General features: G+C 49.4%; 11 protein-coding genes; 6 read left to right on the top strand and 5 right to left on the bottom strand.

Annotated features, from left to right (window-relative positions):
• Window positions 1-869: 869 nt before the first annotated feature.
• FFUJ_09397 (related to 6-hydroxy-d-nicotine oxidase) lies at window positions 870-2,468 on the top strand (the record flags this gene model as incomplete). Its single annotated transcript, XM_023568705.1, has 1 exon — window positions 870-2,468. The coding sequence occupies one exon, from the start codon at window positions 870-872 to the stop codon at window positions 2,466-2,468; it is 1,599 nt and encodes a 532-aa protein (XP_023435860.1).
• Window positions 2,469-4,724: 2,256 nt separating this feature from the next.
• Window positions 4,725-6,279, bottom strand: FFUJ_09396 (related to low affininty zinc transporter; the record flags this gene model as incomplete). XM_023568706.1 has 6 exons in its annotated part: window positions 4,725-4,759; window positions 4,810-4,937; window positions 4,987-5,870; window positions 5,921-6,036; window positions 6,087-6,113; window positions 6,201-6,279. 6 exons carry the CDS (start codon window positions 6,277-6,279, stop codon window positions 4,725-4,727), a joined length of 1,269 nt encoding a protein of 422 aa, XP_023435861.1.
• A 1,397-nt stretch (window positions 6,280-7,676) lies between these two features.
• FFUJ_09395 (uncharacterized protein) lies at window positions 7,677-9,188 on the top strand (the record flags this gene model as incomplete). The annotated part of the gene is made up of 1 exon (XM_023568708.1): window positions 7,677-9,188. The coding sequence occupies one exon, from the start codon at window positions 7,677-7,679 to the stop codon at window positions 9,186-9,188; it is 1,512 nt and encodes a 503-aa protein (XP_023435862.1).
• A 542-nt stretch (window positions 9,189-9,730) lies between these two features.
• Window positions 9,731-11,269, bottom strand: FFUJ_09394 (uncharacterized protein; the record flags this gene model as incomplete). Its single annotated transcript, XM_023568709.1, has 1 exon — window positions 9,731-11,269. One exon carries the CDS (start codon window positions 11,267-11,269, stop codon window positions 9,731-9,733), a length of 1,539 nt encoding a protein of 512 aa, XP_023435863.1.
• A 1,408-nt stretch (window positions 11,270-12,677) lies between these two features.
• Window positions 12,678-13,809, bottom strand: FFUJ_09393 (uncharacterized protein; the record flags this gene model as incomplete). XM_023568710.1 has 4 exons in its annotated part: window positions 12,678-12,885; window positions 12,936-13,295; window positions 13,345-13,701; window positions 13,751-13,809. The coding sequence occupies 4 exons, from the start codon at window positions 13,807-13,809 to the stop codon at window positions 12,678-12,680; spliced, it is 984 nt and encodes a 327-aa protein (XP_023435864.1).
• A 463-nt stretch (window positions 13,810-14,272) lies between these two features.
• On the top strand, window positions 14,273-15,166 carry FFUJ_09392 (uncharacterized protein; the record flags this gene model as incomplete). Its single annotated transcript, XM_023568711.1, has 1 exon — window positions 14,273-15,166. The coding sequence occupies one exon, from the start codon at window positions 14,273-14,275 to the stop codon at window positions 15,164-15,166; it is 894 nt and encodes a 297-aa protein (XP_023435865.1).
• A 328-nt stretch (window positions 15,167-15,494) lies between these two features.
• FFUJ_09391 (probable carnitine transporter) lies at window positions 15,495-17,236 on the bottom strand (the record flags this gene model as incomplete). XM_023568712.1 has 3 exons in its annotated part: window positions 15,495-15,666; window positions 15,713-16,992; window positions 17,066-17,236. 3 exons carry the CDS (start codon window positions 17,234-17,236, stop codon window positions 15,495-15,497), a joined length of 1,623 nt encoding a protein of 540 aa, XP_023435866.1.
• A 941-nt stretch (window positions 17,237-18,177) lies between these two features.
• Window positions 18,178-19,282, top strand: FFUJ_09390 (related to aldehyde reductase II; the record flags this gene model as incomplete). XM_023568713.1 has 2 exons in its annotated part: window positions 18,178-18,565; window positions 18,612-19,282. The coding sequence occupies 2 exons, from the start codon at window positions 18,178-18,180 to the stop codon at window positions 19,280-19,282; spliced, it is 1,059 nt and encodes a 352-aa protein (XP_023435867.1).
• Window positions 19,283-19,764: 482 nt separating this feature from the next.
• Window positions 19,765-21,828, top strand: FFUJ_09389 (probable cell cycle control protein cwf19; the record flags this gene model as incomplete). The annotated part of the gene is made up of 1 exon (XM_023568714.1): window positions 19,765-21,828. One exon carries the CDS (start codon window positions 19,765-19,767, stop codon window positions 21,826-21,828), a length of 2,064 nt encoding a protein of 687 aa, XP_023435868.1.
• Window positions 21,829-22,045: 217 nt separating this feature from the next.
• On the bottom strand, window positions 22,046-24,700 carry FFUJ_09388 (uncharacterized protein; the record flags this gene model as incomplete). Its single annotated transcript, XM_023568715.1, has 1 exon — window positions 22,046-24,700. The coding sequence occupies one exon, from the start codon at window positions 24,698-24,700 to the stop codon at window positions 22,046-22,048; it is 2,655 nt and encodes an 884-aa protein (XP_023435869.1).
• A 1,794-nt stretch (window positions 24,701-26,494) lies between these two features.
• FFUJ_09387 (related to C-4 methyl sterol oxidase) lies at window positions 26,495-27,517 on the top strand (the record flags this gene model as incomplete). The annotated part of the gene is made up of 1 exon (XM_023568716.1): window positions 26,495-27,517. One exon carries the CDS (start codon window positions 26,495-26,497, stop codon window positions 27,515-27,517), a length of 1,023 nt encoding a protein of 340 aa, XP_023435870.1.
• Between the last annotated feature and the right edge of the window lie 53 nt (window positions 27,518-27,570).

The raw sequence follows: 27,570 nt of genomic DNA on the forward strand, positions 1-27,570 counted from the left end.
GAGGCTGATGAGGCGTCGCAAAGCCAGAGGATATGATAGGATTGCTATTACGAATCGGGAGCGGCGATGGGTGTAGTGGGCGAAGGGAACTGAGGCTCAGGCTCTCGAGATGATCCTTTCGTCTTCTCTGACTCTGATGGCAGCGATATTGCATAGGTTTCTGCGCTTCTCCTGGGTATGTGTTGGAATTTCTGCGTTTTCTTTCCCTGTTTTGGTTCTGTGGAGGAGATAGTGTTGGCTACAGGGAAGTCTTTGGTCTGTATGTTTGTTATCTTGTCACTCTTTAAATCGATTTACTGTTACCTGACCTCTATTCCTTGTCCTATTTGCGTGATGTAGCTTTCGAAGTCGCTGCAACTTTTATTGTATCTTGCCTCCTTCACCCCAAGGAGAAACGAACGTCAGACAAAAGAAGAGCAATGTGAAGCCTTTCCATAGCCCCCAGAGAGTTCGAGAACTTCTGGTATTATATCACGGCGCTAAAATGAGCTGGTCTGAAGGAATAGTGAGCCATTCTAAGTTTACCTAAGTGTCTTCTACGTGCCCTTACTCAGATATGTAAAGGTAGGAGATCACCAGAGCGGGGTTAGCCATATGCCTTTTCATATGTGCTTATGTATGTAGAATGTAAGCGAGTCGCACGCCAATTGGATGTGTGGACTACCTCATGCATCAGCAGTGGCCAATCTGTGAGGCCCAAAGGCGGGGAATGTCACACTTGAGCTCGGTGAGACCGAAGAAGAAGGTGATATATGTTTGCTCAAAACACATGAGATACATTTTCTATACCTCGACTAATCCTCGCATGATTATCCCATCGCATAGTTCAGTGGAACTGGTATCACGCCTCGAAATCAACTTGAGTAACGATGCAGAACAGCTCTACCCGAAGGCTACGTGCAGCGCTCTTACGAGGCTTAGGATTATTGGCTACCCCCGCAGTGGCGAGTTGCCTCTGCTCAACAGCACCTCAAGCATGTTCGATTCTGGCTTCAAAATTACCAGCTGAAGCGTTCTTAGCACCAAACTCGACGGAATACCAGACAGTTCAGAACAGTTACTGGAGCGAAACGGCTGGTGATCTAAGCCCTGCTTGCATCACGCGACCCGGAAATACGGAGCAGGTAGCCTCCATCGTGAAGGTACTCTCAGTGTGCGGTAGCGATGTTCAGTTTGCCGTTAAGAGCGGGGGCCATGGATCGTGGCCCGGGTGGTCCAGCACGGGGGATGGAGTTCTCATCTCGTTGGACTTGATTGATGGAGTCCAGAATATAGCTGACAAGGGCCATGCTGTTGTAGGGTCTGGCGCGCGGTGGGTTGATGTGTACGAGGCGCTTGAGCCCCAAGGGGTGACTGTCATTGGGGGCAGATTCGCATCAATTGGAGTTGGGGGGCTGGTCGTTGGAGGAGGTATCAGCTACTTCACTGGGCTGTATGGCATGGCCTGTGATAACGTTCTAAACTATGAAGTTGTTCTTGCGAACGGGACCATCGCCAACGTCAATCAAACATCCAAGCCTGACCTATTCCGCGCACTCAAAGGCGGTGGCAATCAGTTTGGCATTGTAACCCGCTTCAGCCTGAAGACTTATCGACAAACGACGCAGGTTTGGGCCGGCATCTTGACCTTCTCCATCGACAAGGCCAGCCAGGTTTTCAACGCCACGCAGGCTTTCATCGCTAATTGTGATCCTCTATCGCACTTGTACCTCAGCATGGGAGGGGGCTCCAACCCTCAACTGGCCTTTATAAATGTCTATGTCTTTTACAATGCCTCTTCACCACCGACCGGCGACGCCAACCCTTTTACCGCCTTCTACGCAGCTGAACCAATTGCAGACACAACCTCCAAACAAAGCTATTCAGCCCTCATAGCATCGAACAATAATGGTAACGTGCCCCAGAAACGTTGGTTGATCGGTGGCCACACATTCCCCAATCTGGTGGCGCCGTACGGCGCTGATCTGTACCTTCAGCAATGGCAGGCCTTTCGAGACATGGCCAACGCAACAGCAGCCGGCGACCAGGATCTACTCTTTTCCATGGCGTTGGTGCCAGTGCCGGCACTTGCGATGCGAGCCGGTGAGAACGTCACAGGCGTGAAGAGCGTGCTTGGCCTTGAACCTGACGCTGGCGATGCCGTCTGGATTGATTACACGCTCGCTTGGCTGGATGTAAAGGACGACAGTAAGATGTTCGACTTTGCCGAGCTCATCAGCAAGGCCGGAGATAAACTGGCAACATCCTTTGCGCCTGGAGAACCCAGCACAAACACCATCCTTGGCTCTGTAACAGCCAAGGAGGCAGACTTTTACCGGACTAATCCACGGTACATGAATTATGCCCTCCTTAACCAGCCTGTCCAGTCTAGTTATGGTAAGAGAAATGAGCAGTTCTTGAAGCGTGTACAGAAGCGATACGACCCGGCTGGGTTATGGAGAAAGAATGGTGGTTTTCTGTGGGACTGATCAATGTTTTGCCTTGTAAAAAGGAAAGATATGTAAGGTTATTGCTGTGGTAAGGAGGTTGAGACGTGTCTAAATGATCCATGCGAAACTTCACCTTTAGCTTGGGCAGAATAAGAGACAGTCAACATTAGTGACGATGTCTCTCTGATACGATTTATTGCGAAGTAGCCTGGCCTTGTGTGCTGGATCAGATGTGTATTCACTGAACTCTAATCTAATACATGAACGACCGTAGTAACCACGACGAACATCCTTTCATCATTGGGAAGCCCTTAGTCCATCGCCGACCCCATAGAGGTAGTGACACGATATCAAGCAACAATACTAGCAATCGCATCAATAACATCCCCCCACCCCTCATTGTCGTCCTCATTGCCATTGCCATCACTGTCATTATCCTCGTCCCCATCTTCATCCCGCTCCACATCCCTCCTAATGACGACCTCTCCACTTGAACATGCTTACAATGTCTCTTAGTCTTCCTCAGACACCTTTCACATAGCGTTTTGTCCCAGCACTTCTTGTAGCACCATATCATCTGACCTTGTGTGAAGTCCTTCCAGCATACCGAGCAGCCACTCAACACCGAGGGCTTGTACTTCGGAATTACTTTACTGGTGATGAGAGGCACTTGGGTTAATTTTGCTGGGTATGAGCAGGCTATGCAGAAGAAGGCGTTTGAACAACGGTATGCTGAGCGTAGTTGGACAAGACCAAATCCACAGGTCGTGCATCGTGTTGCGGTCACAAGCTCGACTCTTACAATCCCTTTTTGAATGGGAGTCTGGAGCCGCGCTTATTGCCTAAGAAGAGGGTTAGATCCATGCGATGGTAGATGCTACATTGTCAAGACACTAGCTGGAATAGTCTGTATCGTACATAAAAGAGGGATTCCTGCTGTGACCAAGCAATGCGATGGGGATGGTAAGACATGCCTCCGAATACAGTAGTTCCTTGGAAGGTTGACCGTGAATCTTAAAAAGAAGTGGTCGGAGAAGCAATACGATATTTTATACATGAAATTACCAAGCGGCCCTTACTGGAGTATTGGGGTGTTGCGAATCGGGAAAACCGGTGACGTTTGATTGGACAAGGGTGGAACTGGCCTAAGGTGTTGAAGCTCCTCAACCACTCAGAGTTTCAGTCAATGAGCCTGGAAATATTCCGCACTGATTCTTCGCATCGGATCATATTGGAGTTGATGGGGTTTGAAGGGGCTTGACTGGATGAACCGTAAGTTCATCAATGCATTTAGCTCTTGATATAAAGCTCAACGGTAAAATCTCACTTTCACCGAATTCCTACCGTCAACCCTTTCAGCATCGATCTTTATCAAGTCTTTCTTTTCTTTCCTTACATCTCCGGTCGCTATTCAATGTATGATGGTTCCTTTGAACCTTTATGCCCTTCTAAAATGGCATAAAAATGATGCTTTTGAAGCGCGAGTACAAAAGCCAGACTGGTGCATAATTCTTAGCGTCCTTAAACAGAACATAAAAAGCTCATCAAGCAAATATGATCTACTAGAATATGAAGCGCTATGTTAACAGCAATATAAGAAGCTTGAATAAATGTCGACCTCGGAAAGTTTGCGACTCTATTAGAAGCTCCAAATTGCCGAGGGTTGCCTCTTATCCATTTACCTAAACGTGGAGTTCGTCGACGGGAATGCAGGGCAATGCAGAGCTGTCGCAGTGCGATGAAGGATTGCAACGCCATTGACAGGGAAATGAGCCAATCGTATTATTTAGCTATAAATAAATAACGTTGATAATAGAGTTATAATACAAGGGCTTATCAAACGTTTACAAGCTGCCAAGACCGTATCCTGGAACTCAATGATGAAACCGGCCAAGAACTTTCCTATTGGCTGAGCAAGCTATTGTCAATGCGCTCAGCATCAGAGGATCAATGCGCAACTCAAACATCAACAAGCGGAACTTCAGTATCCGGAGTGAGATAAAGATTCTATTCTTTCTGTCTATCATAGCAGCAGTACTTTCAGAGTCCCAGTATATCATCATAATCATTATGTACCGCTCGCAGTTGTTGATCCATGCACATCAATATATTCGTAAATTTTAAAACCATCCCAATGTTCGTTCCGTAATGAATGAGAGTCCGACGAACATCAACACCATTCTTTCCCCAGTATAGTACAAGTAAAAAAAGAGCCGTTATGAGGATAACATATCCTGAGTCGCGTCTTTTCCGTCGCGTGGTTTCATGTCTATTGTTTTCAAACACTTGTGAAGTCTAAGCGAAAGCACCGACAACAGACATTCCAAAGGCTTGGCAGAGTTAGCGAGAGCACGGACGATGAGATGGGGGAGAGACTTACCGCCGAGGCCGATCCAGCAGAGAGCGGCGATCTTGTCCTTCTTCTTCATGAGGTGCTGGGCTTCCTCGGAAAGGAAGTCCTCAACCAGTAGGTTGACCAGAGCAGCGTAAATGAGAAGACCAGAAGAGCTGGGAATTGTTAGAGACGATTGAGAGGAGTGGTATGAGGGAAACTTACATGGAGTTAAAGACTCCAACCAAGATTAAACCGAGTGCACTCTCGGGGTCGTAAGAGTTTCGGCTAGCGATTCCGATGGCCTGGCCGATAGGTGCAGTAGAACCGAAAGCTAGAACAAGAAGCCAAGGTCGGAAGCTTCCGCGGGGATAAGGCACAGCAGCGATACGAGCTCCGAGACCGAGACCCTCAAACATCTGATGGAACATGATAGCAGTGAGAAGGACAACGAGGCCGTCGGTTGTCATGGCGATTGTCATTCCAACGAAGACAGAGTGGAAGAGGATACCTCCCTCGAGCAAGGTGATGTTCATCGACATGCGCTTGTAGGTAGCCTGATCAATTGTCTGGCCCTCCTCGTCGAAGAAGGACTGGCTGACTTCGGGACTGGGCTTGTCATCGATGACGGCCTGGTTGGAGTACTGAGTTTGCTTGATCATGTCCATCATCTCAGAGCGCTGTCGAATGTATTGCTCGTAGAAGACGACGAACCAAGCAGGCATGGAAGAGTTGCTGTCCTGCTCGTAAGAATAGGCATGGGGCTTGTTCTCCTTCTCGTACAGCTCACGAGCCATAGCCTTTTCGTAGTCAACATCGTCGTAGTCGTCAGAACCGTTGGAGTCGTTGCGGGTGTGAGTATGGTTGAAGTTGGCGGTCTCGGGAAATGGGCGCTGAGGTCGAGTAGGAGGAGGCTGGACGACGGTGACTGTAGTGCCGGTTGGGCCGCCGTGAGAGTGGCCGCCTGTCTTTGCGTTGAGGTAGAGCTCGACCATGAAGAGGAGGAACATGGCGGCCATCATGATGACGCCGGGCATGGCGGGGTAGATTTCGGTGAAGAGGTCGGGGAGACAAGGATCAGTGAGACTGCCGAATGCTGTAGGGAGCAACTGTAGATGATTGTTAGGTGGGTTTCTACCAGTTACTCGTGGGTACTAACATGAACGAAAGCAGTAGCAATCAAAACTCCAGTACCGAAATGCTTGCAAGCAAAGAAGATCTTGGGAGGCATCTTGAGCCACTTTATCCTCTTTGCAGCGACGGGGAAACCAGCACCTGAGAACCATTAGCAATTGACATCTAATATCAGGAATTAATTGACCTACCGAAAGCAGAAACAGCAAATACAGCGACTGTTGAACTGTTAGATTGCCAAGCAAACACTTCGCTTATCATGGTGGAGTAGTCCACGACAAGCTTTCAGCGCGTGGAGCACTTACAAAGACCTCCGACATGCAAGCCAAGAGGATAATCCTCACCCGTCCCGGCTCCACCACATTGAGGCTTTGCAGAATCCATATTGAATAGAGAGTGGAAGAAAGAATCGTTTCGTAAGGATCGTATCAAGTTGTATTACCAAGAAGAAGAGAAACCAGTTCCCGTTCGAATCGAAATAAAAACAAGACTAGAAACAAACCAAGGAAGAATAGAAACAAAATTCCAAGGAAAGAGAGAAGAACTGAATCAACACAAGGAAACGTACAAAGGAAATGTATGTCGCCCAGGTACCAGCCTAGAACAGAGAGTGCAGGATAACGAAAGAAAGAAAACCCCAGCTTGGCGGGATCTTGAGTTCATCTTATAGTCTTCTTGGCGACGTTATAATAAACTATTTTAAGTTGATAAGATACAAGTTGAGGCGACTTTTGATGCGAAACGAGCATCGTGTCACGGCACAGTTTCAAGCGTCACTGTTTCACTCAGCTACGGGACTTTTTTTTTCTACCCTCAGTTGCTCCCCCCATGTCTGGGCGGGAATACCATGTAGCCGAGACCGTTTTGGTATGGCGTGGCGTCGCGGAGATCTGCGGCTACAGTTAAGCATGTTACGGGAGCAGGGCAGATCTGGTGTCGCAGGTTGAAAATTCTACGACGTCGTATTGCAAATATACCCACCGCAGGGGGCGGAACGTGTAGTTTCCGGCGGTCCCCTTATTTCTTGGCCGTCTCAGTGTCTGTGATGATCATCTGGGGAACGCGTCGTTTATACTGAGATATCGGCACTTGTTCTTCTTTTCTGACCAAAACCCCACTGGCAATAGTGTATCATGACCTGGGTTATAATGGACTTATCGTTCTTGGCAGTGTGTCACTGCCAACGCGTCCCTTTCCCCCCGCAGACTGAAGCTCTCTTGGCCATCTGGAAATAGAGGAGAGAAAGCTTGGTATTCCAATTAAAGAACATATTGGTTTCTACTAACGTCTTATCTGATAGACGAGCTTGGGGCAGACGCTGATTGATCTGATAAGTTTCTATACTCCAGCCTTTTAAGTTTGACTAGTCTGCACTCAGATTCTTGGCACGTTACTAAGCGGAAAAGACTCGTTTCTCGAGGCCCTTTTGCTGAGAGGAGACTACTCGCTTATCAATTGTATCAGATAACGTCTGCTGAGAAGATCCATTGTATCAATTGACTTGCAGAGTCGTATACAGAGAGAGATTGCGACTCTGTAATGACTCGGTCTGGTTTCGGCTTGTACCGTCGGGGAGCACGGGTCTCCTCGTTCACGATCCACAGTTTCTCGTTCACGATGGGTCCTAGAGTGACCCTAGCCAGATGAGCAAATCACCGAATCTAGAGCAAATGCCGTATAGCTTCAGTAAAGTTGAGTCTATATAATCTGAAATACGAGGACATTTGCTGCCATTTCTTTCTTTGCTTTCATTCTGTCCCTGTCTTGAACTGAGTGCAAACATGGCCACTTTCGTTGAAACAATCAACATCTTGAGATTCGAGATCATCCCTCGGTTATCCATTCGCGATCAACTCCATCTTTGTCAAACAAGCAAAGATCTCCACACCGCAACTGTTTCAGTTCTCTACCGCGACATCACCATAACGCACGACGTCGAAGCGCCAGATTCCCCGCCACCTGAGCCCAAAGAGTTGAGACGGCTGGAGAGAATACGCGCGGCTCGCAGAAGGCGACTACCCTGGGGCGTTAGCTTTCTTTTTGCGATATTGAGTCGACCCGCGCTGAGGAGTCATATTAAGAGCTTGAGATTTCGGATCGAGAATTATGTTCATGACGAGCATTTTCGTGACACTGGGAAATTGAAGCCTTTGACTTTTCACCCGGTGGAGAATGAGGAGGCTCGGCAACTAATTATTGATGGGATTGATGAACTGAGCTTTTCTGAAACGGAAAAGCTGAATGGGGCGTTTGCGGATCGCAACTTCGATCTTATCTTATCGCTCATCATCGCTGCATGTACCGAAGTCCAGAGTCTCACAATCGACCTTGGATACTTTTTATACAGCCACAAATGGCTCCTCGAGCTATTCAAGAACTCGCTTTCATTCCAAAATAAGTCAAACAAGCTCCAGAATGTCACGCACTTCGAACTCGCCAATCCTCGCGGTTGGTTAGGTTACCAGCGACTTCCAAGGGGAATCCACCCATTATCATTCTATCTTCCAAACGCAAGAACTCTCTCACTCGAAAGTTTCGCCAGTCATCGAAAAGGGGATAACATCGCATTAGCTGATACGAATCCTTTCTGGCCTCTTCCCTCCGCACCGCATGCTGCCTTTCTCACTACGCTTCATCTGGATCACTGCTCGTCAAACACCCATAACATCGCGGCAATGCTTGCCCAGACGCCCAATCTCAAGGCCTTGTACTATGCTTGTTATCTTCCCGCTTTTGAATGCGACTTTGACGTTGATGAGCTGAGGAGAGGGCTGGAGCATGTTCGCCATTCCTTGACCAAATTAACGCTCAACTTGACTATTATGGAGAGAGGGCTTATTGATTTCTCTGATCGTGAATGGCCGTTAACTCACGGCCGCATCGACGATTTTCGAGATTTTCTGTCACTGACGGATTTTGAAATTCCTCTCACATTTCTTCATGGCCATGCAGCCCCAGAAGATTGGCAACCATTGGCCGATCTCCTACCACCCAATCTCGTCTCTCTTACCATCAAAGACGAACTAATGAAAGAGTATCCTACCTTCAAAGATCTCTACACCAAAAGAGCAATCCGAGATATGATGCGGACGTTCCTCAGCTACGGCTCCAGATCATCTACCCTCAGTCTACACCACGTCTACTTTTATCGCTACCCCGCCATCTGGGACTATGACAACCTCGACAAGGGCCCTGAGAAGGAATTCTACAACGATTGGAAGCCTGTGGATGACGATTACGGCAGTCGATGGGTTCTTGCGGAGAGATCACTTGGCGGAAACAAAATCGCTTGATGATCTGATCTGTGGAGAATGAAGGTGTTGTTTTGCAAAAGGGGTTTCGGGGGTTTGTTGCACCCGCTTTCGCTAGATTTCTGAAACGCGATGGGTTGCAGAAGGGGCAAAACAAAAGGACCCCGAATTTGAGACGGCAATTAAGTAATTGTTTGTAAATGGGAATGAGATGCGGAATTTCACATGGGTTGATTGATTGCCGAGCATAGCATATTTATAGAAATTGATCACGCGACAGCGTGAGTTCTCTACTAAAGGAGTCGTAAGTGCCATTCAATCCAACTGAGGCCGCGATTTTTGTTAATTTATTAGCATGTTATTTGCCTATCATACTTGTGATAAAACATTCCTAAATTTGGTGGCCGATGCGGCATATGCTTTGAGCTGGGGTACAGCTACACCATCTCATCTCGCGTTTATTCGCCGTGGAGAGACCTCTGTTTATGCATTCTGTTGAAGAAATTTTTATTCATTCTTATTTATCATCAAGTCATCTAAATAGGCCGTAATACCAAAGTTGATTTCGTAGCTTGGTTCCAGACCTAAAGCTCATAAGTCGTCAAGACAGCCGCGTGGTCAGAGAACCACTCATTATCCTTATGGTTAGGCTCAGGCTTAGGTTCGCCAACGACCACGGTATGAGAGTCAGTGACCTTAAGGCCCTTACCCTTATGAAGAATAAAATCAATTCGGTCGAGGGGCTCGGGCTTTCGGTAGCCACCGTTCCAGATGTAGATGGGAGACCAGGTAATGCCCTGCTCCTTGACGGGGTCGGGATGAGCAACACGGAATGAGTCGATGAGACCCTTCTCCTTGGGGAGAATGGAGGTAGGCCATTGGATGTTGGAGTATCCGCAGTTCTTCTCCTTCAAGCCATCGACATAGTCGAGATGAGAGGGGGCGTTGAAGTCACCGACAAAGAAGACAGGGATCTCGTCAGCGTTGTCAAGCTGGCTCTTCATTCCCTCAAGAGTAGCCTTCATTTGAGGAGTGCGACCCGACTGGGCTTCTCGCTGAATGATCTTGTCGACAGGCAGGTGATCATAGCATGTGTCGTAAGGTCCATAGGGAGTATAGCCCAGATGAGCAACGAAGAAGTTGATCTGCTGGTTCTTGCCGTCGAGAGCAATCTTGACACCACCGGAGCGAGCAGGGCCACTGATGACGCCGTAGTCCTCGACGATGGGATACTTGCTAAGAACACCGACATCACCGCCGCTGGACCAGTGATACCAGCCCAGAGCATCAGCGAGACGAGGAACATGGCGACCCTGCTGGTCTTCCTGAATACCCACGACATCGGCGCCGGAAGAGGCAAGGAACTTGACCTGCTTGTCGTGGTAGCTGGTAACTCTAGTACCGCCGTTCCACATGTTGAGAGTGAGGACCTTGAGCTCGCTTAGCAGAGCCTTGCCGGAGCCAGCCACATTGATGGTGAAGACACCGGAGGAGGCGGAATCCCTTCCAGTGGCGCGGACCGTGAAGACGGCTTTATCAGCGCTTGAAGTAGGTGTTCCAGTGATGATACCATCAGCGCTGATCTTGATCCAGTCAACATTAGAGCCCTCGCTGGAGAATTTCATAGTGCCGCCTCCACCGCGGACGAGACCTCTGATGCTATGCGAGTAGCCATCACCAACACGGGCATTAGGAAGAGAAATGTCAGAAACAATAAACTTCACATCCCCATCGAGCTCACGACCCTTGATGATCTGAAGAGGTGGTGCAAGCCACGTATAGCCACCATTCGCCAGAAAGAAAGCCGTGTAGTTACCAGGCTCAAGGCTTCCAAAGTCAAGCTGCACATCGCCCTTGTCATGAGGCGCCCACTTCCACTTGATGGAATTGGACGAGCCCTTCTTCTGGTCCACGGGCCCGCCGCCGGCGCTGTAGTACAGGCCAATCCAGTTGGCGAGGTTGGGGGTTGAAGTCTGGTACTCAAATGTCCATAATGGTTTATCGGTGTTGAGGGATAAAGAGCCCGATGCATCCGCGGGAGCTGCGGATTCTTGGGCTAGGACTGATGGACACAGCAGCCACAGGGCGGAAGCCACTGCGATGAGGGGTGATTGGAATCTCATGGTCAAAGGATGACCGTTGAAAATTCTCTCGTGGAAATGGCGGGAAAAAAGAAGTCAAGCTCGCTTACGCACGCGGCACAGCACTAGCAGATAAGAAGACAAAGCGGCGTTATCCTCACGGGCAGAGACAAGAAAAAGCAGGGTATTCACAAAGGGCTTTATATGGGAAAATATTCACAACAATAGAAAATGGCGAAATATTGATATCGATGCATGCATGGAGTGGGAAAAGAGAGGAATGACCATGCCAAGTTTCGAAACGAGCCAATGCTTGGTTCCCCTCAAGCCACGCAGTCGAATGACGTGTGAGCAGTCCGTGTTGGTGCTAGGTCGATCGGCGTCGGAGATCTCCACTTGCGGAGACGAGCCACTTTTCTTTCCGTGCGAGGGTCTAAGGGTCCGCCCCCCGAGAGTCACTAGATCCCTATCGTCCGACATCGTGACTCGGCAAGTGGCATCACGAGAGCTTTTCATTGGGCTGATGATCAGTGGACAATAGCCTTATCAGATCTGCCGGCTGCCCACTCTAGTTGTAACCCAAAAATTAAGTCTATCCAGTAATACTCCGGGGTTAAGGAACTTTTTGAGATGGGGAGGTCTCACAGCGTTTTCGTTGTGGCTAGAAATGATAACGGTTTTTGCCGCTGGCTTGGCTTTTTCGGATGTGAGACAATAAGAGATGTGTGAGATGGGGCACAAGACATCAGGCGGGGGGGTTTATTGGACCTCGCAATAGTTGCAGTGGTGAATGTTACCCAAGAAGGCCCATATGATAGGCTGATATGGTGGTCGCGGGGTCGGATGCGATAATCTCTATCTATTTGGAGGGGGTTGGTAGAATCTGGAGTGTTCTGTTACCCAGAATGCTTTTACCTCGAACCATGGATGTCTGCATTTGATCGGAACAAAAGGACCCAGCTGTTGAGATAACGATTGCATAAATCAGGTGGCGAAGTATGATCTTTTCAAAACGGTCTTTTGCATCCTGGCCATCACCAGATTGACTGACTTTACTCGGTATGTCGCGGGTTGATGGCGAGTGAGCTACGATTATGACCTGAGGAACGCATCTCATGAACGAGTTCCCAAAGCCTGAGACGAGATGAATGTAGTCATATTAAAGTTTTGATCAAGTTGATCGTCGAATACTCCTGGATAATCGATCTAAGTTGGCATGCAAACGTTATAGCTGAGCGACGTATGCACCCACCATTCACTGCGGCTTGCGCGGAACTGACTTTTTCAAACCACCTGTAGGGAAGATTGGAGGATGCATCTTTCCACGAGAGGATCAGTTGCAGACCGCGCTGGGCAATGTGATAGGATAATTCTGGAAGGATTCTGTAGAGATACCAAATACATAAGAGGTGACATGGCATTGGGCTTGGTTACTACCCTGATCGCTGTTCTAAACTAACCAAGCATCTCTCACAAAGGCAAGTGCCTCATCAGCAAAAGACTCCCATCTCTTCTCATCAAATTCAAAGCCATGATCCTCGCCAGCAACGGGATCGTATCGCACAACAGTCTCTGGTAACTTCTCAGCCACGAGATCAACAAATCTCTGCGAGCCACGGATGGGCACTGTCGAGTCATCATCTCCATGCATGATCCACCTACGTTGGTCAGTTTTATCATCATTTCCATATAGTTCAAGGTGACCTACATATGCTTGGGTAACTTCGCACCAGCTTCAACTCTCTCAAGAGGGTGGAACTCCGTCTTGTCAAGACCCTTGTTGTCAAGCATGTGAGATGAGAAAATTCCCCGCTGGCAGGCTGCGACTGCAAAGGGAGTTCTCTCAAAACCAGCTCTTGATTCGGGAATTTTGCGCGTCTTTTCGATCCAAGGTAAAGTATCTTCCATGGATGGGATTTCTTCTAGCGGCATACGTAAAACGGTTGGTTCGTCGGGGAGTGCACCTTTAAGATACAGTCTGTCTTTGGTGTCCAACAGAGGGTAAACGACAGCAAGGGAGTGAAAGTCGTCGGGATGAGAGAGGGCAAGTTGAGTAGAGCAGTATCCACTGACAAGAGCGTTAGCAGCACAACTTGCTTTTTGGTGAGTTAACTTACCCCGCTGATCCGCCAGCAAGAAGGACATGCGAAAAGTCAACAGAGTGACCAGGAGCCTTCTCCTTCAAGATAGCAGGCAACTTATTCTTGGTCCACTGCCATCCATCTTCGACATCCTCAAGTACATCATCCAAACCATTCGCAGAAGGCAAAAGTCTGTAGTCGGGGGAGACGATGATGGCGGAGTTTTGGAGCGCAAGCTTATCAACCCACTTAGGAAAGAAAGGGCCGAACAGGCCACTCCCCATGACCAGAAAACCACCATGTATGTGATAGATGATTGGGTGATGACCTGGCTTGAGGTTCTTGGGGATCAGAATAGCTGTTTTGACATCATGGGATGAGACAGTTTTGAATCTTGGCCATGTCAGCTATTGACCAGGGCGTCTGATGATTGAAGACTTACGTCTCTTCAATGATGTTGTAAGACTCAAAGACTGAGTCGTCGTTCCAAGGGATAGACATGATGCTTGACAGTATCGTAGTCAGGGTTTGAGTTTAGTAAGGAAGCAGAGGACTGGTTGGAAACTTGAAATTTAGCGAGTTGGTGTGTTTCCATTCTGCGAGACATGATTCGGATATATATAGCTCGCCCAAACTGACGTTGACTTTAACATTTTGAAACGGAACATTGTGTCCCTTGTGAGTAAGGTCTTACGACTTTCGTTGTCATCCACTTGCATAGCTCGTTAGTAATGTTAGCTCCGTTGTCTCACCAATTCAATTAATAAGGCGGAAGCTGATGCTCCGTCTCTAGTCATCATGCTCCACTTTAACGGAAGACCACCATCCGCTCACTAACATACATTAAACAGCCAGCAAGAGCAGACATCAAGTAAAGATAAAAAGGAACAACGTATCTTTAAAAATTCAACCGACCCTCAAACACTAGTATTCTTTCAATAATCAACACAGTCTTCATTCCAAGATGCATCTCTCCTCTCATACCTGGATGCGGCCCGAGCCTCTTGAGCAGACCCTCCAAAGACTCGTCCGTCTCGGTTACACCAGCATTGAACTAGCCGGCGAACCCGATCAATTCCCCATTGCCTCAACACGCAAACTTCTTCAAAAATATGACATCAAGTGTTGGGGAACCGTCACAGTCATGCACGGCAAGCGAAACCTCCTCGCCTCTGACCCTCATCAACGACGAGATACGATCGAGTACATGAAGCAAGTCGTCAATATGTCCGCTGAGCTCGGCGGCCAGATCACCACCGTCGTTCCTGGAACTGTTGGCACTATTGTTCCTTCTTCTACTCCGGAGAATGAGTGGCAGTGGGCTGTTGAGGGGCTTCGCGAGGTTGCGGCTTTTGCGCAGGAGAAGGGTATCAAGATTGGTCTTGAACCGTTGAATAGGTTTGAGACTTACTTCCTCAATCGCTCAAACCAAGCTCTTGCTCTCGCCGATGAGGTCGGATATGGCGTTGGGATTGCCTTTGATCCATTTCATCTCGCACTCGAGGAGAAGGATCTTATTGCAGCTATCCACGCATGCAAGTCGCGTATCGTTGATTTTCATGTGGGTGATAATAACAGACTTGCTCCAGGAGATGGATCATTTGATTGGCCTAGGATTATGAAGGCGCTCGCTGAAGCTGGGTATGACGGTGGCTTAGCTGTTGAGTTTATGCCAGCTATTGATCGAACGCCTGTCGGGGATTACGGCAAGGCTCAGTTGGAGACGGGAGAGGTGGATGTTACGCCTGACCAACTGCAGTTTATTATCGATCACGGGTCAGGGTTGTTGTCTGAGACTTACTACACCGAACTTTTGAGGGGATCTGCTGAGACGTTGGCACCATATGTTCAAAAATAGGCCAATGGATCTGGAAGAAACAGATCAGACATTCATGGAGAATATTCTGTTTCTAATGCGCGCTTTGAAGAAATGATAGCTTTGCGACCGAACTTGGGTATCATCGTATGCTAGTTGCCCTTTTATCTAACCGCCCCAGATGCCGTCTAGTAATTTTGCTTGTAGATATACAGAAATGTTGAATCGTGTCGTCAAACCCTACCGTTGTATTCACCGATCTCAGCTTCCTATCCTTGGTATTCTTGTGTGACAGTGTGCTTTAACCGAATAAAAAGTGCAAAACCTTCTCAAACCAGTTTCTTTGAGTTTATTAGCATTTTATCATTCTTTAAAGAGGCAGATATACGTACGCTGGCGGTTTAGACACGTAGTTTCTCTCGTACTCTTCAATCGGAGCCAAGTTATGTCGTAGATCGATTTCAGTTGGCTTAATAATCTTTGTTTTGTGCGCAATCTTCCATCCGACATAAAATACTGGGAATAGTCCAACTGATGTGTATCTGTGGCTGTTAGCTGTATCCTCATCATATCTACAAAGATACTTACGAGAACAAGAAGCTTGGAATATCCCACATTCCTGGCAGGAAAACAGTATATCCTCCAACAAATACCATGATGAAGGTTGCAACTAAGCCGACGTACGCAGCATATGGCATGAACCACGCGCGATAAGGCAAGGTCGAGCGGTCGAATCCCTGCACCTTTGTTGCACGATAAAAACAAAGGTATGTGAGACAAATGACGGAAAAGTTGATCAGCTGAGAGGCTGTGACCAAAGAGACGAACCAGCTCAGTACGACAGCTGAGCTATTCGAAAGCTGAAGGAAAGATAGCAGAGCGATGAGAAGAACAACAAGGACGCAGTAGATAGGAACACCAGTCTTAGTGCAGATTTTCAGAAACCTCGGTGCTTTTCCTTCAAGTGCAAGGCCGTACAAAGATCTCGTCGCACAAAACACATAGGAGTTGCCGGCGGAAAACGCCGACACCAGAATCATGGCGTTGACGATATGCGGCAGAACCCGGATCCCAAGACGGTCCATGGCGATAACATATGGCGAAGCAGCGGCTCCGGACTTGCCGTCCCTGAAAGCAGCAATCATGTTTGGGTCATCGTAAGGCACGAGAATGCCCACGCAGAGGGATCCAAGCACGAAGAAGAAGGTCAGCCGGTAAAACACCGTCTTGAAAGCCCGGGGCAGAATCTTGCGAGGGTTTTCGGCTTCTCCAGCTGCCATGGCGACATAATCGGGACCAGCAATGGAGAAGGCTGCTTGGATGAGACAAGCCAGAAAGCCCACGAATTTACCCAAGGCGCCGTCGTAGTAAAGTTCCGCGAATGCGCCAGGGCTTTTCCAGTAGGTAAATCCGAACGCATCTTTCTGCGGATTCCCACCAACCATGACGATAAACGTAAAGAAGATGAGGCCAACGATCAAAATGACTTTTCCAATAGCAGCCCAGAACTCGGTCTCGCCAAAATACTGGATCGCCATAAGATTGATGAGTGCATACAGCACAATAATCACAGCGATAGTAGCCCCAACGGGAATCGCATCGGTCCAGAATTGAAGAATAAAGTGGCAAGCTGTGACTTCGAAGGGTACCAGTGCAGCTTCGAAGATGAAGAAATTCCAGCCGGAAGCAAAACCGAGAGCTTCGTCGACGTAGATGCCGGCAAATCGGACGAACGGAGACGAAATCGGCGTGTAAGAGACCATTTCGGCGATGCACATTGTGATTGTGAGGACGATTAGACACCAGAAGGAGAAGGCGATGAAAAGACTTCCTGGACCGCCTTGCATTAGACCTTTGCCGATTTGGACCTGAGAATGAGGTTAGCCTTGGATCAATTGTTGCGTTGAGGCTCCAGTCGTAGAGTTGAAGATAACTACATACGAAAAGAACTGTGCCAATGGTTCCTCCAATTCCAATAAGTTGAATATGCCGACCCTTGAGCCTTCTATGCGTTTCATCGCCATAGACAGTCTGGACTCCAAGCTGATCCTCAGTGGTGAGCTGAGGCGCCTCGGATTTAGACTCCTTTTCGGGATCGGGAATAGCAGCCATCTCAGCTGATGTCGCGTGCTCACAGTAAATGCAGCCAAATTGAGAAATGATACTTTTCAGAGAACCTGGTTAAAAAGGATAAATTAGGATTAAGAAAATACCGCAGCCGAGGTTTTTTATTCCGCTGCCTCGTCCCCCTTGTGTAACTTTTTTTTTGTGCCTTCACCACATACGGAGTAGGCCGAGGTCTGCGGGGATGATTGGAGCATGATCCTTGCGGGATCAACCCTTAAAGAGAGATAGCTCGGGGGGGCGAACTGGAGATGCGGGTCGGTTCTACTGAGACACGTGAAGAGGGACAAGGAATTGAATTGAAGAGGATGCGATTGAAAGCTTGGCGGTCTTGGGAGGAGATATGGGGTGATAAGGTCGGATTGCCTGATGCAGTTTAGTGAGGCTGCAGAAAGGGATTTGAGGTCATGGGGTTGAGTTCATACTGGGAGACCCGGCATGTCATTGGACAAAGGTTGTGACTGATATCTTGTGAATCGATCTTGATCAACTCTTGCATCAAACGTAGTTGATTTGCGCAACACTCCCTCATTGTTACAGCTTACAAGTTCATCCTTTATGAGCGCCTACCCAGTCGTCCATTATAGTAAAACTGCAGCAAGAATCATAAGGTTCACAGAAGTAACCATTATCTACAACTTGAACCCAAGGAGCGACTATCTTTCGGCCCGCGGGCACCGGTCTTGATGTTAATTTCATTCAAGTCACTATCAGATCGACTTTAAAGTTGCGGGGTAGGTTCTTTATAGTCCCTGGTCAACTCGTCGATACCACGTAAATTCAGGATAAGAATGCCGACATATCCACCGACGCCCGCGGAGCCCGAGAAACACCAGTTCTCAATCTGTTTATAAATCTCTATAGATCCACATCAGCGACAAGCATATAATAAACATTTCTTTGACATCCATAGCGCATAATTCGAAATCATGGCATCAGATACACACATGGTCACCGGCGGCAGTGGCTTTATCGCCATCCATCTCGTCAATCAGCTCCTGCAAGCCGGATATAACGTGCACACTACCGTACGCGACTTGAGCAACACGCGTAAAGTCCAACCGCTACAAAATTTGCAAGAGAAATACCCCAGAAAGCTAGACCTATTTGAAGCAGATCTTCTCAAGCCAGGTTCGTTTGAACCTGCTATGAAAGACTGCTCGGTAGTTCATCATGTCGCTTCTCCGTTTTTGATGGCTGAGAAGATCAAGGATGGACAGAAGGACATGGTAGATCCTGCATTGCAAGGAACGCGAAATGTCTTGAACAGCGTGAACAGCACTGAAGGTGTCAAGCGGGTGGTTTTGACATCAACGAGTAAGCAGCTAATCTCTACAGACCTTCAATTATTAACATGTTTCAGTCGGTGCTATCTTCGGAGACTACATCGATGTGAAGAGCATGAAGGACAACATCTTGGCTGAGAGCTACTTCAACGAATCAAGCTCTGTTACCCACAATCCATATCACTATTCAAAAGTCGTCGCCGAGAAAGAAGCCTGGAAAATTCAAAAGGCCCAGTCACGCTGGGACATGGTAGTCATCTGCCCCGGACTAGTTCTGGGTCCCTCCCTCACAGCAGGATCAGATTCTGGAAGTCTTTTCTTGCTCGACGAACTATTCAGCGGACAGCTTTGGTTCGGCGTGCCTGATCTGAGTTTCTGCACTGTTGACGTGAGGGAGGTTGCTACGGCGCATATCAGGGCAGCAGAGACAGAGACTGCCCAGGGGCGATACATCGTCTGTGATAGAGAGATGGTGAGATTTGTGGATATCTCAAACCAGATACGGCCTCAAGCGAAACGCCGCTGGGCTCTTCCGCGTCACACGCTACCGAATATACTGGTTCGGGTCGTCGGGCCTCTGTTTGGGCTGACACAGAAGTGGATGCGGGCGAATCTTGGGGTTCGGTTTACGGTTGGCAATGAGCGTGGGATCAAGGAACTTGGGATAGTGTATCGGCCTCTGAGCGAGACGTTGGATGATCACTACAAGTCATGGCTGGTTCAGAAGGTACCTACGTCAGTGAAATGACGGGATATATTTTGTTTAGCAATGTTTCTGTGCATACCTAATTATTGGATTCAATCAATACCCTTTGTTTTCTTTTTATTTACCTCAGATATCTTGCTGACTACTTTGGGATAAACTCTTATTCGTGATACCAGCGCGCTGCATCTTGAGAAACTGTTAGTTGTTGCCGTTGTACATCAGAGCAATCCGCACCTCAAACGAAAAAACAAGACAAAAAAATCAAGTAATTAAGATCAACTCTCACATGAAATCTTTAATAGCTCTGCCAAAGATGAACTGCCAGTATCGCATATAAAAAGAATTTCCTAGCTGAAGTCACTCTAGGGTGCCTTACTTCTGAAACTTTCGTCATGGCCTGAGCTCTAGATGGCCCCACTTTGAGCTTTTCGCTCCTGACGTAACAGCTCAGTCCATCCAACCAATACTTTCTCCATCAACACTCCAATTGTGCTCTATCCACGGCCCTGTATCTTCCCTTCAAAATGGACGGCCTAGACGAGTTTGAGAAGTCGCTGGCCGCTGAGAAGGCCGAGAGGGAGCGCGCAGAACGCGACCACGACGAAAAGCGACATCGCAAGCACAGGCATCATCACCGACACGACTCGGAGCGCGAAAGAGACAGAGACAGAGATGGAGACGGACATAGACATCGCCATCGTCGGAGAAATGACGACGAAGATGATGGCCACCGGAGTAAGCGCTCGCGCCATTCACGCGACGACCAAGATAGCCACCGATCGCGACGACACGGCGACGACCGGCATCGTAAGACGACAGACCCCAAAGAAGATCTCCCCATTCCCGATGAAGAGAAGCCAGCAAGCCAAGACCCAGTCGATCGATCGAAGTCCCTCCAGCGAGACTCTTGGATGACAGCTCCCTCCTCCATTGAGGTCGACTACATCCACCGACCCGACAAGAACAAGTCACCACCTCCAAAACCCGAGCCAAAGCGTGTCGTGTCCAAGCGCGAGATCAACACTCACATCAACGACATCAATGAGGGCAAGTCCATCGATGAACTAGACATTCCGGCCGAACCAACTGTAAACTACACTTTCGGCGATGCTGGATCTTCATGGCGAATGACAAAGCTCAAAGCTGTCTACACAGCAGCTGAAGAAAGCGGCCGACCAATTGAAGATGTCGCCACGGAACGTTTCGGCGACCTGCGATATTTCGATGACGCGCGGGAAGAGAAGGAAGAGATGGAACGACGCAAGATCTACGGTAAAGACTACAAGGGCCACGACAAGCCAACCGGCGACCTCTACCGTGAGAGGATCAAGAACCAGCGCAAAGATTCACCACCTCCCGAGCCTGAACAAGGAACGATTATTCCCGACACGCGTCCCCAATCAACTCCCGTGATGGACCAATCTGCTCTCAACCGTCTCCGCGCGCAAATGATGAAAGCAAAACTCCGCCGCGCCCCGAATGCCGCACAGCTCGAAGAAGAATACAACAAAGCCGCAGCAATGTTCGCTACGGCCCAATCCAACCCCGAAGCCGTCGTTCTCAGCGTAATGGACAATCGACAGCTCGCCGGCACGCGTAACGAAGCCAAAGCCATCACCAACAAACGCGGTCGCGAGCGCGGAAACGTCGAAGAGAATACAGAAATGACGATTGACGACATGGTCCGTGAGGAACGTCGTACAAAGAACCAAGCTGGCGGCGAGGGCCTCCGTCTAGCGGAACGCATTGCAAAAGACGGCAAATTCGATAATGATCTGGATTACATGGACGAAAACGCCGAAAAGCTCGCCAAGCGCCTGCACAAATCCGACATCAACCTCAAGAACATGGCCGTATCCGAGTTCCAGAAAATGTCACGCGCTCTCGACAATTGTCCCCTGTGCCACCACGAAGACAAGAACCAACCGCCCCTCGCACCCGTCATCGCCCTCGGAACACGCGCTTTCCTCACCCTTGCAACCGAGCCCGAGATCTCACCTGGTGGCGCCGTCATCGTCCCTCTCGCACACCGCGCGAATCTCTTAGAGTGCGACGACGATGAATGGGAGGAGATACGCAACTTCATGAAGAGCTTGACACGAATGTATCACGAACAAGGTCGCGAGGTCGTATTCTACGAAAACGCAGCGCAGCCCCATCGGCGCATGCACGCAGCCATGGTCGCTGTCCCGATACCCTACGAAGAAGGCGCCACGGCTCCTGCGTACTTCAAAGAGGCGTTCCTTTCATCCGACGAGGAGTGGAGTCAGCATCGCAAAATCATCGACACAGGCGCAAAAGCGCGCGACGGCATGGGCCGTTCCGCATTTAGACGCTCTATCGCGAAGGAGATGCCGTATTTTCACGTGTGGTTTACGCTAGATGGCGGATTGGGCCATGTTGTTGAAGATGCGGGTCGTTGGCCAAAGGGCGATCTTTTCGCGCGTGAGGTCCTGGGGGGTATTGTTGATGCAGAGCCGCATGTTATGAAGAAGCAAGGGCGGTGGATGAGGGGCGATCCTAGAGTGGAGGGCTTCAAGAAGGGATGGCGCAAGTTTGATTGGACGAGGATGCTTGCGGAGGGATGATTTAATTTAACTAAAGTAGAAGCGTCGAGGTATCATTGAGCGAAGCTATCATTAAGCGTTGATATGTAAAAGACATTACATGGGACATAGCAGTCCTCGAGATTAATGTTATATAAGAAACAAACGAGATGTCATACTCCAACCTTGGTCCCTCAACCAAACCAAGCATGAAGCCCGTCTCTCTGGGGTATCGGACAAGTATGTCAAAATATCACTCTTATCGCACGAGCGTCCCTCGTCGTCCCCTCTCGCGATCTTTCCTCCCATCTGCACCGGTGACCTTCATCCAATCCTCCCACTCTTTACTCATCTCCATGAGCACAGAGCCCATAACACTCGCGCTAGCCATCAGGCCGTGGCCTTCACCCTCGAGAACACGAACTTCACAGCGTCGCATCGTCTTGCCGAGCCATTTTACATTATCGACGGGGACGCGGGTATCTCTGCTGCCGTGGTGGATGACGACGGGTCTCGTGATGTCGACGTAGCGGAAGCCGATTGTGTGACGGCGCTCGAGGCAGACGAGGAGGTCGACGGCTGGGTTTGCGCCTGTTGTGGCGAGTTCCCAGATGGCGTGGGTTAATCGGAGATCGTAGGTCATTTGGCGTTCCTTATCTGCCATGGCGTCCGCTGCGGCTGCGATGATGTCCGAGTCGCCTCTTGTGCCTTGTGGAATGCTCATTCTGTCCATGTTCTCGGAAGCATTGGGAGGTTCCAATTCCGTGTCGCCGTGACCCGGTGATTTGTTATACACGTTCTCTTTATCCAAGCTCGGCGTAACGTTACGCGAACTAGCTGTGCTGTCTCGCCCGCCATTATTCTTGCGCTTTCCTCGCCGTGGTGTTTTGGGTAATGAACTAGTGATTGAACTGCTCGTCGCGGTCATGAAGCTACTGTTTGCAGCTTTCAGTATGGGCGTCGGCAAGGCTCTGAGAATTCGTTGAGAAGTAGGGATAGCGTTGGTTGGAGGGAGAGTTTGTGAGGTACCGAAGACGTTCATTTGGGATGGAGGGATCCAGGGCGCAAGGAGGTGTATTCGACCGCGGATATGCTGAGGCATTCGAAGGGCTGTAGCAAGTGCATAAATGGCGCCGGCGGAGTGAGCGAGAATAGAGAACTTGGTGATCTTGAGGGTCTGGCAAATAGCATAAACATCATCTGCAACAGTTAGCGCGTAATTCTCAATTGAAGAACATAATTTACCTGGCCAACTCAGCGGCGTAGCAGTGCCATCAGAATAAGGCTCGCTGTCGCCAACACCCGGTCGATCCGGGGTAATAAGCCGCAGCTTCAACGTCAGTGCCAGCTCATCATAAAAGGCGGTGATGTATCTCGTCAATCCCATCCCAACGCAGCAAAAGACTGCAGAACCTTCAGAGTCACCGACTTCTGAGAAGGATATGACGCGGCCCGTTTGAGGATGTCGAATCTTCTGCGATAAACGTGGTGAACATAAATAAGACTCGACAGCATCGTCGACAGAGTCGGCGGATTGAGGACGCTCGTAACCAGCAGGTGCATGGCTCTGCACTAGTTGGGGACTGGGTGAATCGCGGGCTCGTTCGTCGACTTTGTGATTCAGTGGTGCAGACAAACGCTTCAGGCGGGAACTACTGCGCTTAATTTTGATGGCCTCATTTGGTGCTGGGCTCTGTCGTCCGGATCGTCTCCGATCATTGCGGTCATTGCTCTGATCCCGCTTTCGACCTTGAGCCACAGCAGGAAATGGCGCGCCCTCATCTTCTTCGTCGCTGAAGCCGTCATTAACATCGAGGAAACTTCTGCCCGCCACGCTGGTGCTCTTTGACGGAGATGCGTCCTTGAGGCCATAAACTGGTGATCGTGTGGATGATCTGGACTGAACATGGCCAGAATGACTCTGGTTCCTTCGACTTGACTCCCGATCTCGAGTTCTGTGCTCCTCGCCTTCTGGAATCACATCATTCGTCGTACCGTCCTCCCGTCTTGACCTCCTCGCGCTCGATCTCTTCTGCGGACCCGTCTTTGCAAGACTCGAATTCCGCGCGGGGATAGCACAAGGTGCATCCATCGGGCGTTCAATTGGTAGCTCGTAATGTGACTCTTCACGGATCGCAGTCTCAGCAAAGAATGGATCACTACGCCCACCGCTGTGAACACTTTCGCCAGGAAGAGCACCAGAAGATGAAGCCGAGACTCCGCCCGAAACCCGCTTCCTCTCGGCTTCCTTCTCCCGCAGACGCTCCTTGGAACTCATGTACATAAGGCCCTTTTGACCCCTTGTTGTTTTCCTACCCCAGCTATCGTGTGATTGCTTGTGGTTCAGTTCGGGGGTCGAGGCACCGCGACGTTCGATCGAAAGGTTCCCTATACTCTGGGCATCATCGTTCTTGGACGCAGCTGAAGATCCTTTTGACGACGGTCGTGATGTACTATTTCGGATAAAGGATCGCAGGCCACCGGAACCTTCGCGGCTTGGACTTCTCGGACTTCTAGGGCTTTTTGTTGCTGTCAAAGGTGAATAGCCGCTGGGGGGTTTCGAGGTACGTATGACAGGAGGTAACGCCGCGAGTTCGTCGAGTGACACGGGGTCTTGTCTCAGGTCATCGATGCTAGGCTGATGAAACGCTCCGTAGTCCACACCAAAGCTACCGTTCCCGGGACTCGCGGGTAGTGACAGGCTCGTGGGCGATGCTTCGAAATGGTTCGTCGCAGGCCTCGAGATGACGCTGAGGCTGGTGATTAGGTTGGAGATGACTTCGGGGCTGGCGGGAGGAAGACCAGAGTTGCGCTTTGAAGAGGAGGGGCCTTGGAGAGAGCGTCGTCGAGAATGAGCGTGGTGATTATGGGCGCGCGTAGGGATAGGGGGAATATCAGCCGAGTCAAAATCCATGGCTAGGGCGACGGACTCTAGGTTGAGTCACGAAAAAGAAGTGGATGTCAAGGGAGGCAAGCGGTTCACGATGCTGTGTCTCGCGGGTCGACGATAGTGTCTCGCGCAGACAAAGGGTGGCGCGGCTTCTCACCCTTGGAATAAGGGACGAGTAAAAAAAAGCGTCACGATGAGGGAGGATTCTCTCTCTGGGGATATTAGCTCGTTCGGTGGAAGTGGTGATGGTGGATCGCGGTGGCTGTACTAGGAATATTAGATTGAGCCAAGTGGGTTTATCTTCCGATTTGTCGCGTGGAAGGACAGAGAAGGGAGAAAGAAGGAAACGAAGCCAGCCAGAGAAAAAGATAACAACAGGAGACAGATCAACAGCGTCAAGGATAGGTTGGTTGGGCTAGGTAATAATTTGGTGGTCGCGCAAATGGAAGTTGGTTGACGAGGAGAAGCGAAAAGACAAAATGGGAGAGGGGACAAGGCTAAGCTAGGGGGGAATACAAGAGGCTAAGACAGGGAGCGTGGGCCAATCAATCAGCCTTAGAGCCCAAGACTCATATTGCAGCTGAATTTGTTTATGTTTTTAAACTCTACTACAGTCGAGAATAGGTGAATGAAATGGGAAAAGGACAAGTCGAGATTCTGGGGGAGGAATGGTTTCAACATACCACGCCTCAAGGGGCTGAAGGTTACCTTACCTCACTCTACGTGCCACGGACGCTATCGCCAACTCGGGAGTCTGCGTCCCGACGGGAAGTGCGCATGACCAAGAGTGACAATCTCTAGACCAAGAAAAACAAGACAGAAACACTTATTTACAGATCTCATTCTGTTTTGTTTATCGCTGTGTCTCTCTCGCGCACCCATCCTCAGTGACAATGCACCCCTGAGTCCACTCTCTGGACCCCTGAAAGTTAAGTTCTTCCCCTGGAGCTTATTCCATTCCCGTTAGCCTAGACCCTGCACCAAACCAACGACGAATCTAGCATTCCATCTCGTCACCATTCCAATGACTCCATCTAGAACGCCAGTTTCACCTTTAAACTTTAACCTGTTAGCAAAAGCTAGAAGGAAAATCTAGAAGTCTTGGTGAATACATACTTGGCTGGAGGTTCTGTGATCTGCGACGGACGGGTCAATTAACTGGAAACTCCACAGCTCCACAGCGGATGTTCGTTTTAGACTGGAGCTGTCTGGGTTAGAGTAGACCAATTTCATCCAATGTGCTAGGCTGCGCTGAGTGACATATCACGGGAGTATAATTGACTGTATAATTACCGGGAAGAGAGATGGAGAGATTATTTGTTGATATTGGTTTGTTGTTATGGCCAAGCATGGAACCATGGCCATTATTTTCTGGCCCTGGTGCTTATTTATCTCCCTTGCATCTGTTGGTACGGTACCTGCATCGGGTCCATCGAGCATCGTCTCAATTGCCGTTGCTCCAAGTTTACAGGTTCGACCGGTCTAAAATTGAGATCCCCCGATATTGTCAGACGATGCCAGTTGGAGATGACATCGAGATCGCTACAATTAGGCTGTTCTCTTCATTGCCTGCATGAGACTTCATCAATCAGATTTGTGGCTGGCTGCACATTAGCCACATCGACGTCATTCCCCAGCCCCAGATTATCATCCCAAATCTCCCCAGTTTCCAGGATAAAAACCAACGCGGCGTCATGCGAATGAAACAATCCTCGCCCGTTCACTAAAATAAACCCCCAAAAATTAAGCAACACATCTTGTGGCATTTCCAATCTAAAACTCTACATCTGCGCCACAACCTAATACCCATCACTAACAATGGACGTTCTTCTCTCCCTCCCAATACTATCCTACCTCCTCTCCCCCGCCTCAGCATCATGGTCCACATCCTTCAACATCTTCTTCTTCTACGTCCAGTGGACGACCTTCGTCCTAACCCACACGCCCTTCCGCGTGCGCCTCATCGGCTCCCTCGCAATGCGCATAATACTATTTCTCTTCCCGTCGCTTGTGTCGTTACTCTTTGATACAGGCGTGCCAAGCATCGCCGAGTCGATCAAATTTGGCGGCCGTGCTTCGCTTGCCCCGCGGGATGCGCGCTTGCTTACGCGACAGCTGGGTCTCGTGCTGGTGAACCTCTTGTGCGTGACGCTGCTGGAGGGCGCGTCGCATTTGGCGTTTACATATCTCGTTGGTGAGAATGATTTTAATCCGACGGCGTTGCTGCCTCTGCCGTGGCAGTTGGCGAAACATATCGTGCTTATGATGACGGGGCGTGAGGTGTTGGCTTATTACATTCATCGCAATCTTCTTCACTCCAGCGGCGCAATTGGCAAGCTTCACAGACGCTTCAGTCACGCACGATCAGCAGCGCCGTACAGTCTTCTCGTATTTGCAGATCACCCCGTCCCCTTTCTTCTGCATCATTTCTTCCCTATGTACCTTCCAGCCATCGCCCTGCGCCCTCACATGGTAACGTACTTCCTCTTCCTTGCGCTCTGCACGGTTGAAGAGACAATCACCACGTCAGGGTACACTGTCGTCCCTGGCATTATCATGGGTGGCATGACGCGTCGCAGAGCAATTCATTACGCGAGCGGAGGCGATTGCAATTTCGGTGCCTGGGGAGTTCTGGACTGGGCGAATGATACGGGAAAGGGGAGGGATGTACTCGATGATGTGAGGGCTGAGGCGGACAAACATAACGTCAAAGAGAGGTCGGCGGACAAGTTGAATAGCGGTGTGAGTGCTCTTCAGGGAGGGATTGACAAATTAACGAATGGGGACGATGACGGTAAGAGGAGGAGTTCGCGACTGAGAGCAAAACGCGCCGGCAATTGAATGAGCCATTCTTCCGATTGACATTAAAGTCGTTTCCCAGCAAATAACGTGCA

Source organism: Fusarium fujikuroi, chromosome FFUJ_chr09 (genome assembly GCF_900079805.1).
Source record: "Fusarium fujikuroi IMI 58289 draft genome, chromosome FFUJ_chr09".
NCBI classification, from domain to species: domain Eukaryota; kingdom Fungi; phylum Ascomycota; class Sordariomycetes; order Hypocreales; family Nectriaceae; genus Fusarium; species Fusarium fujikuroi.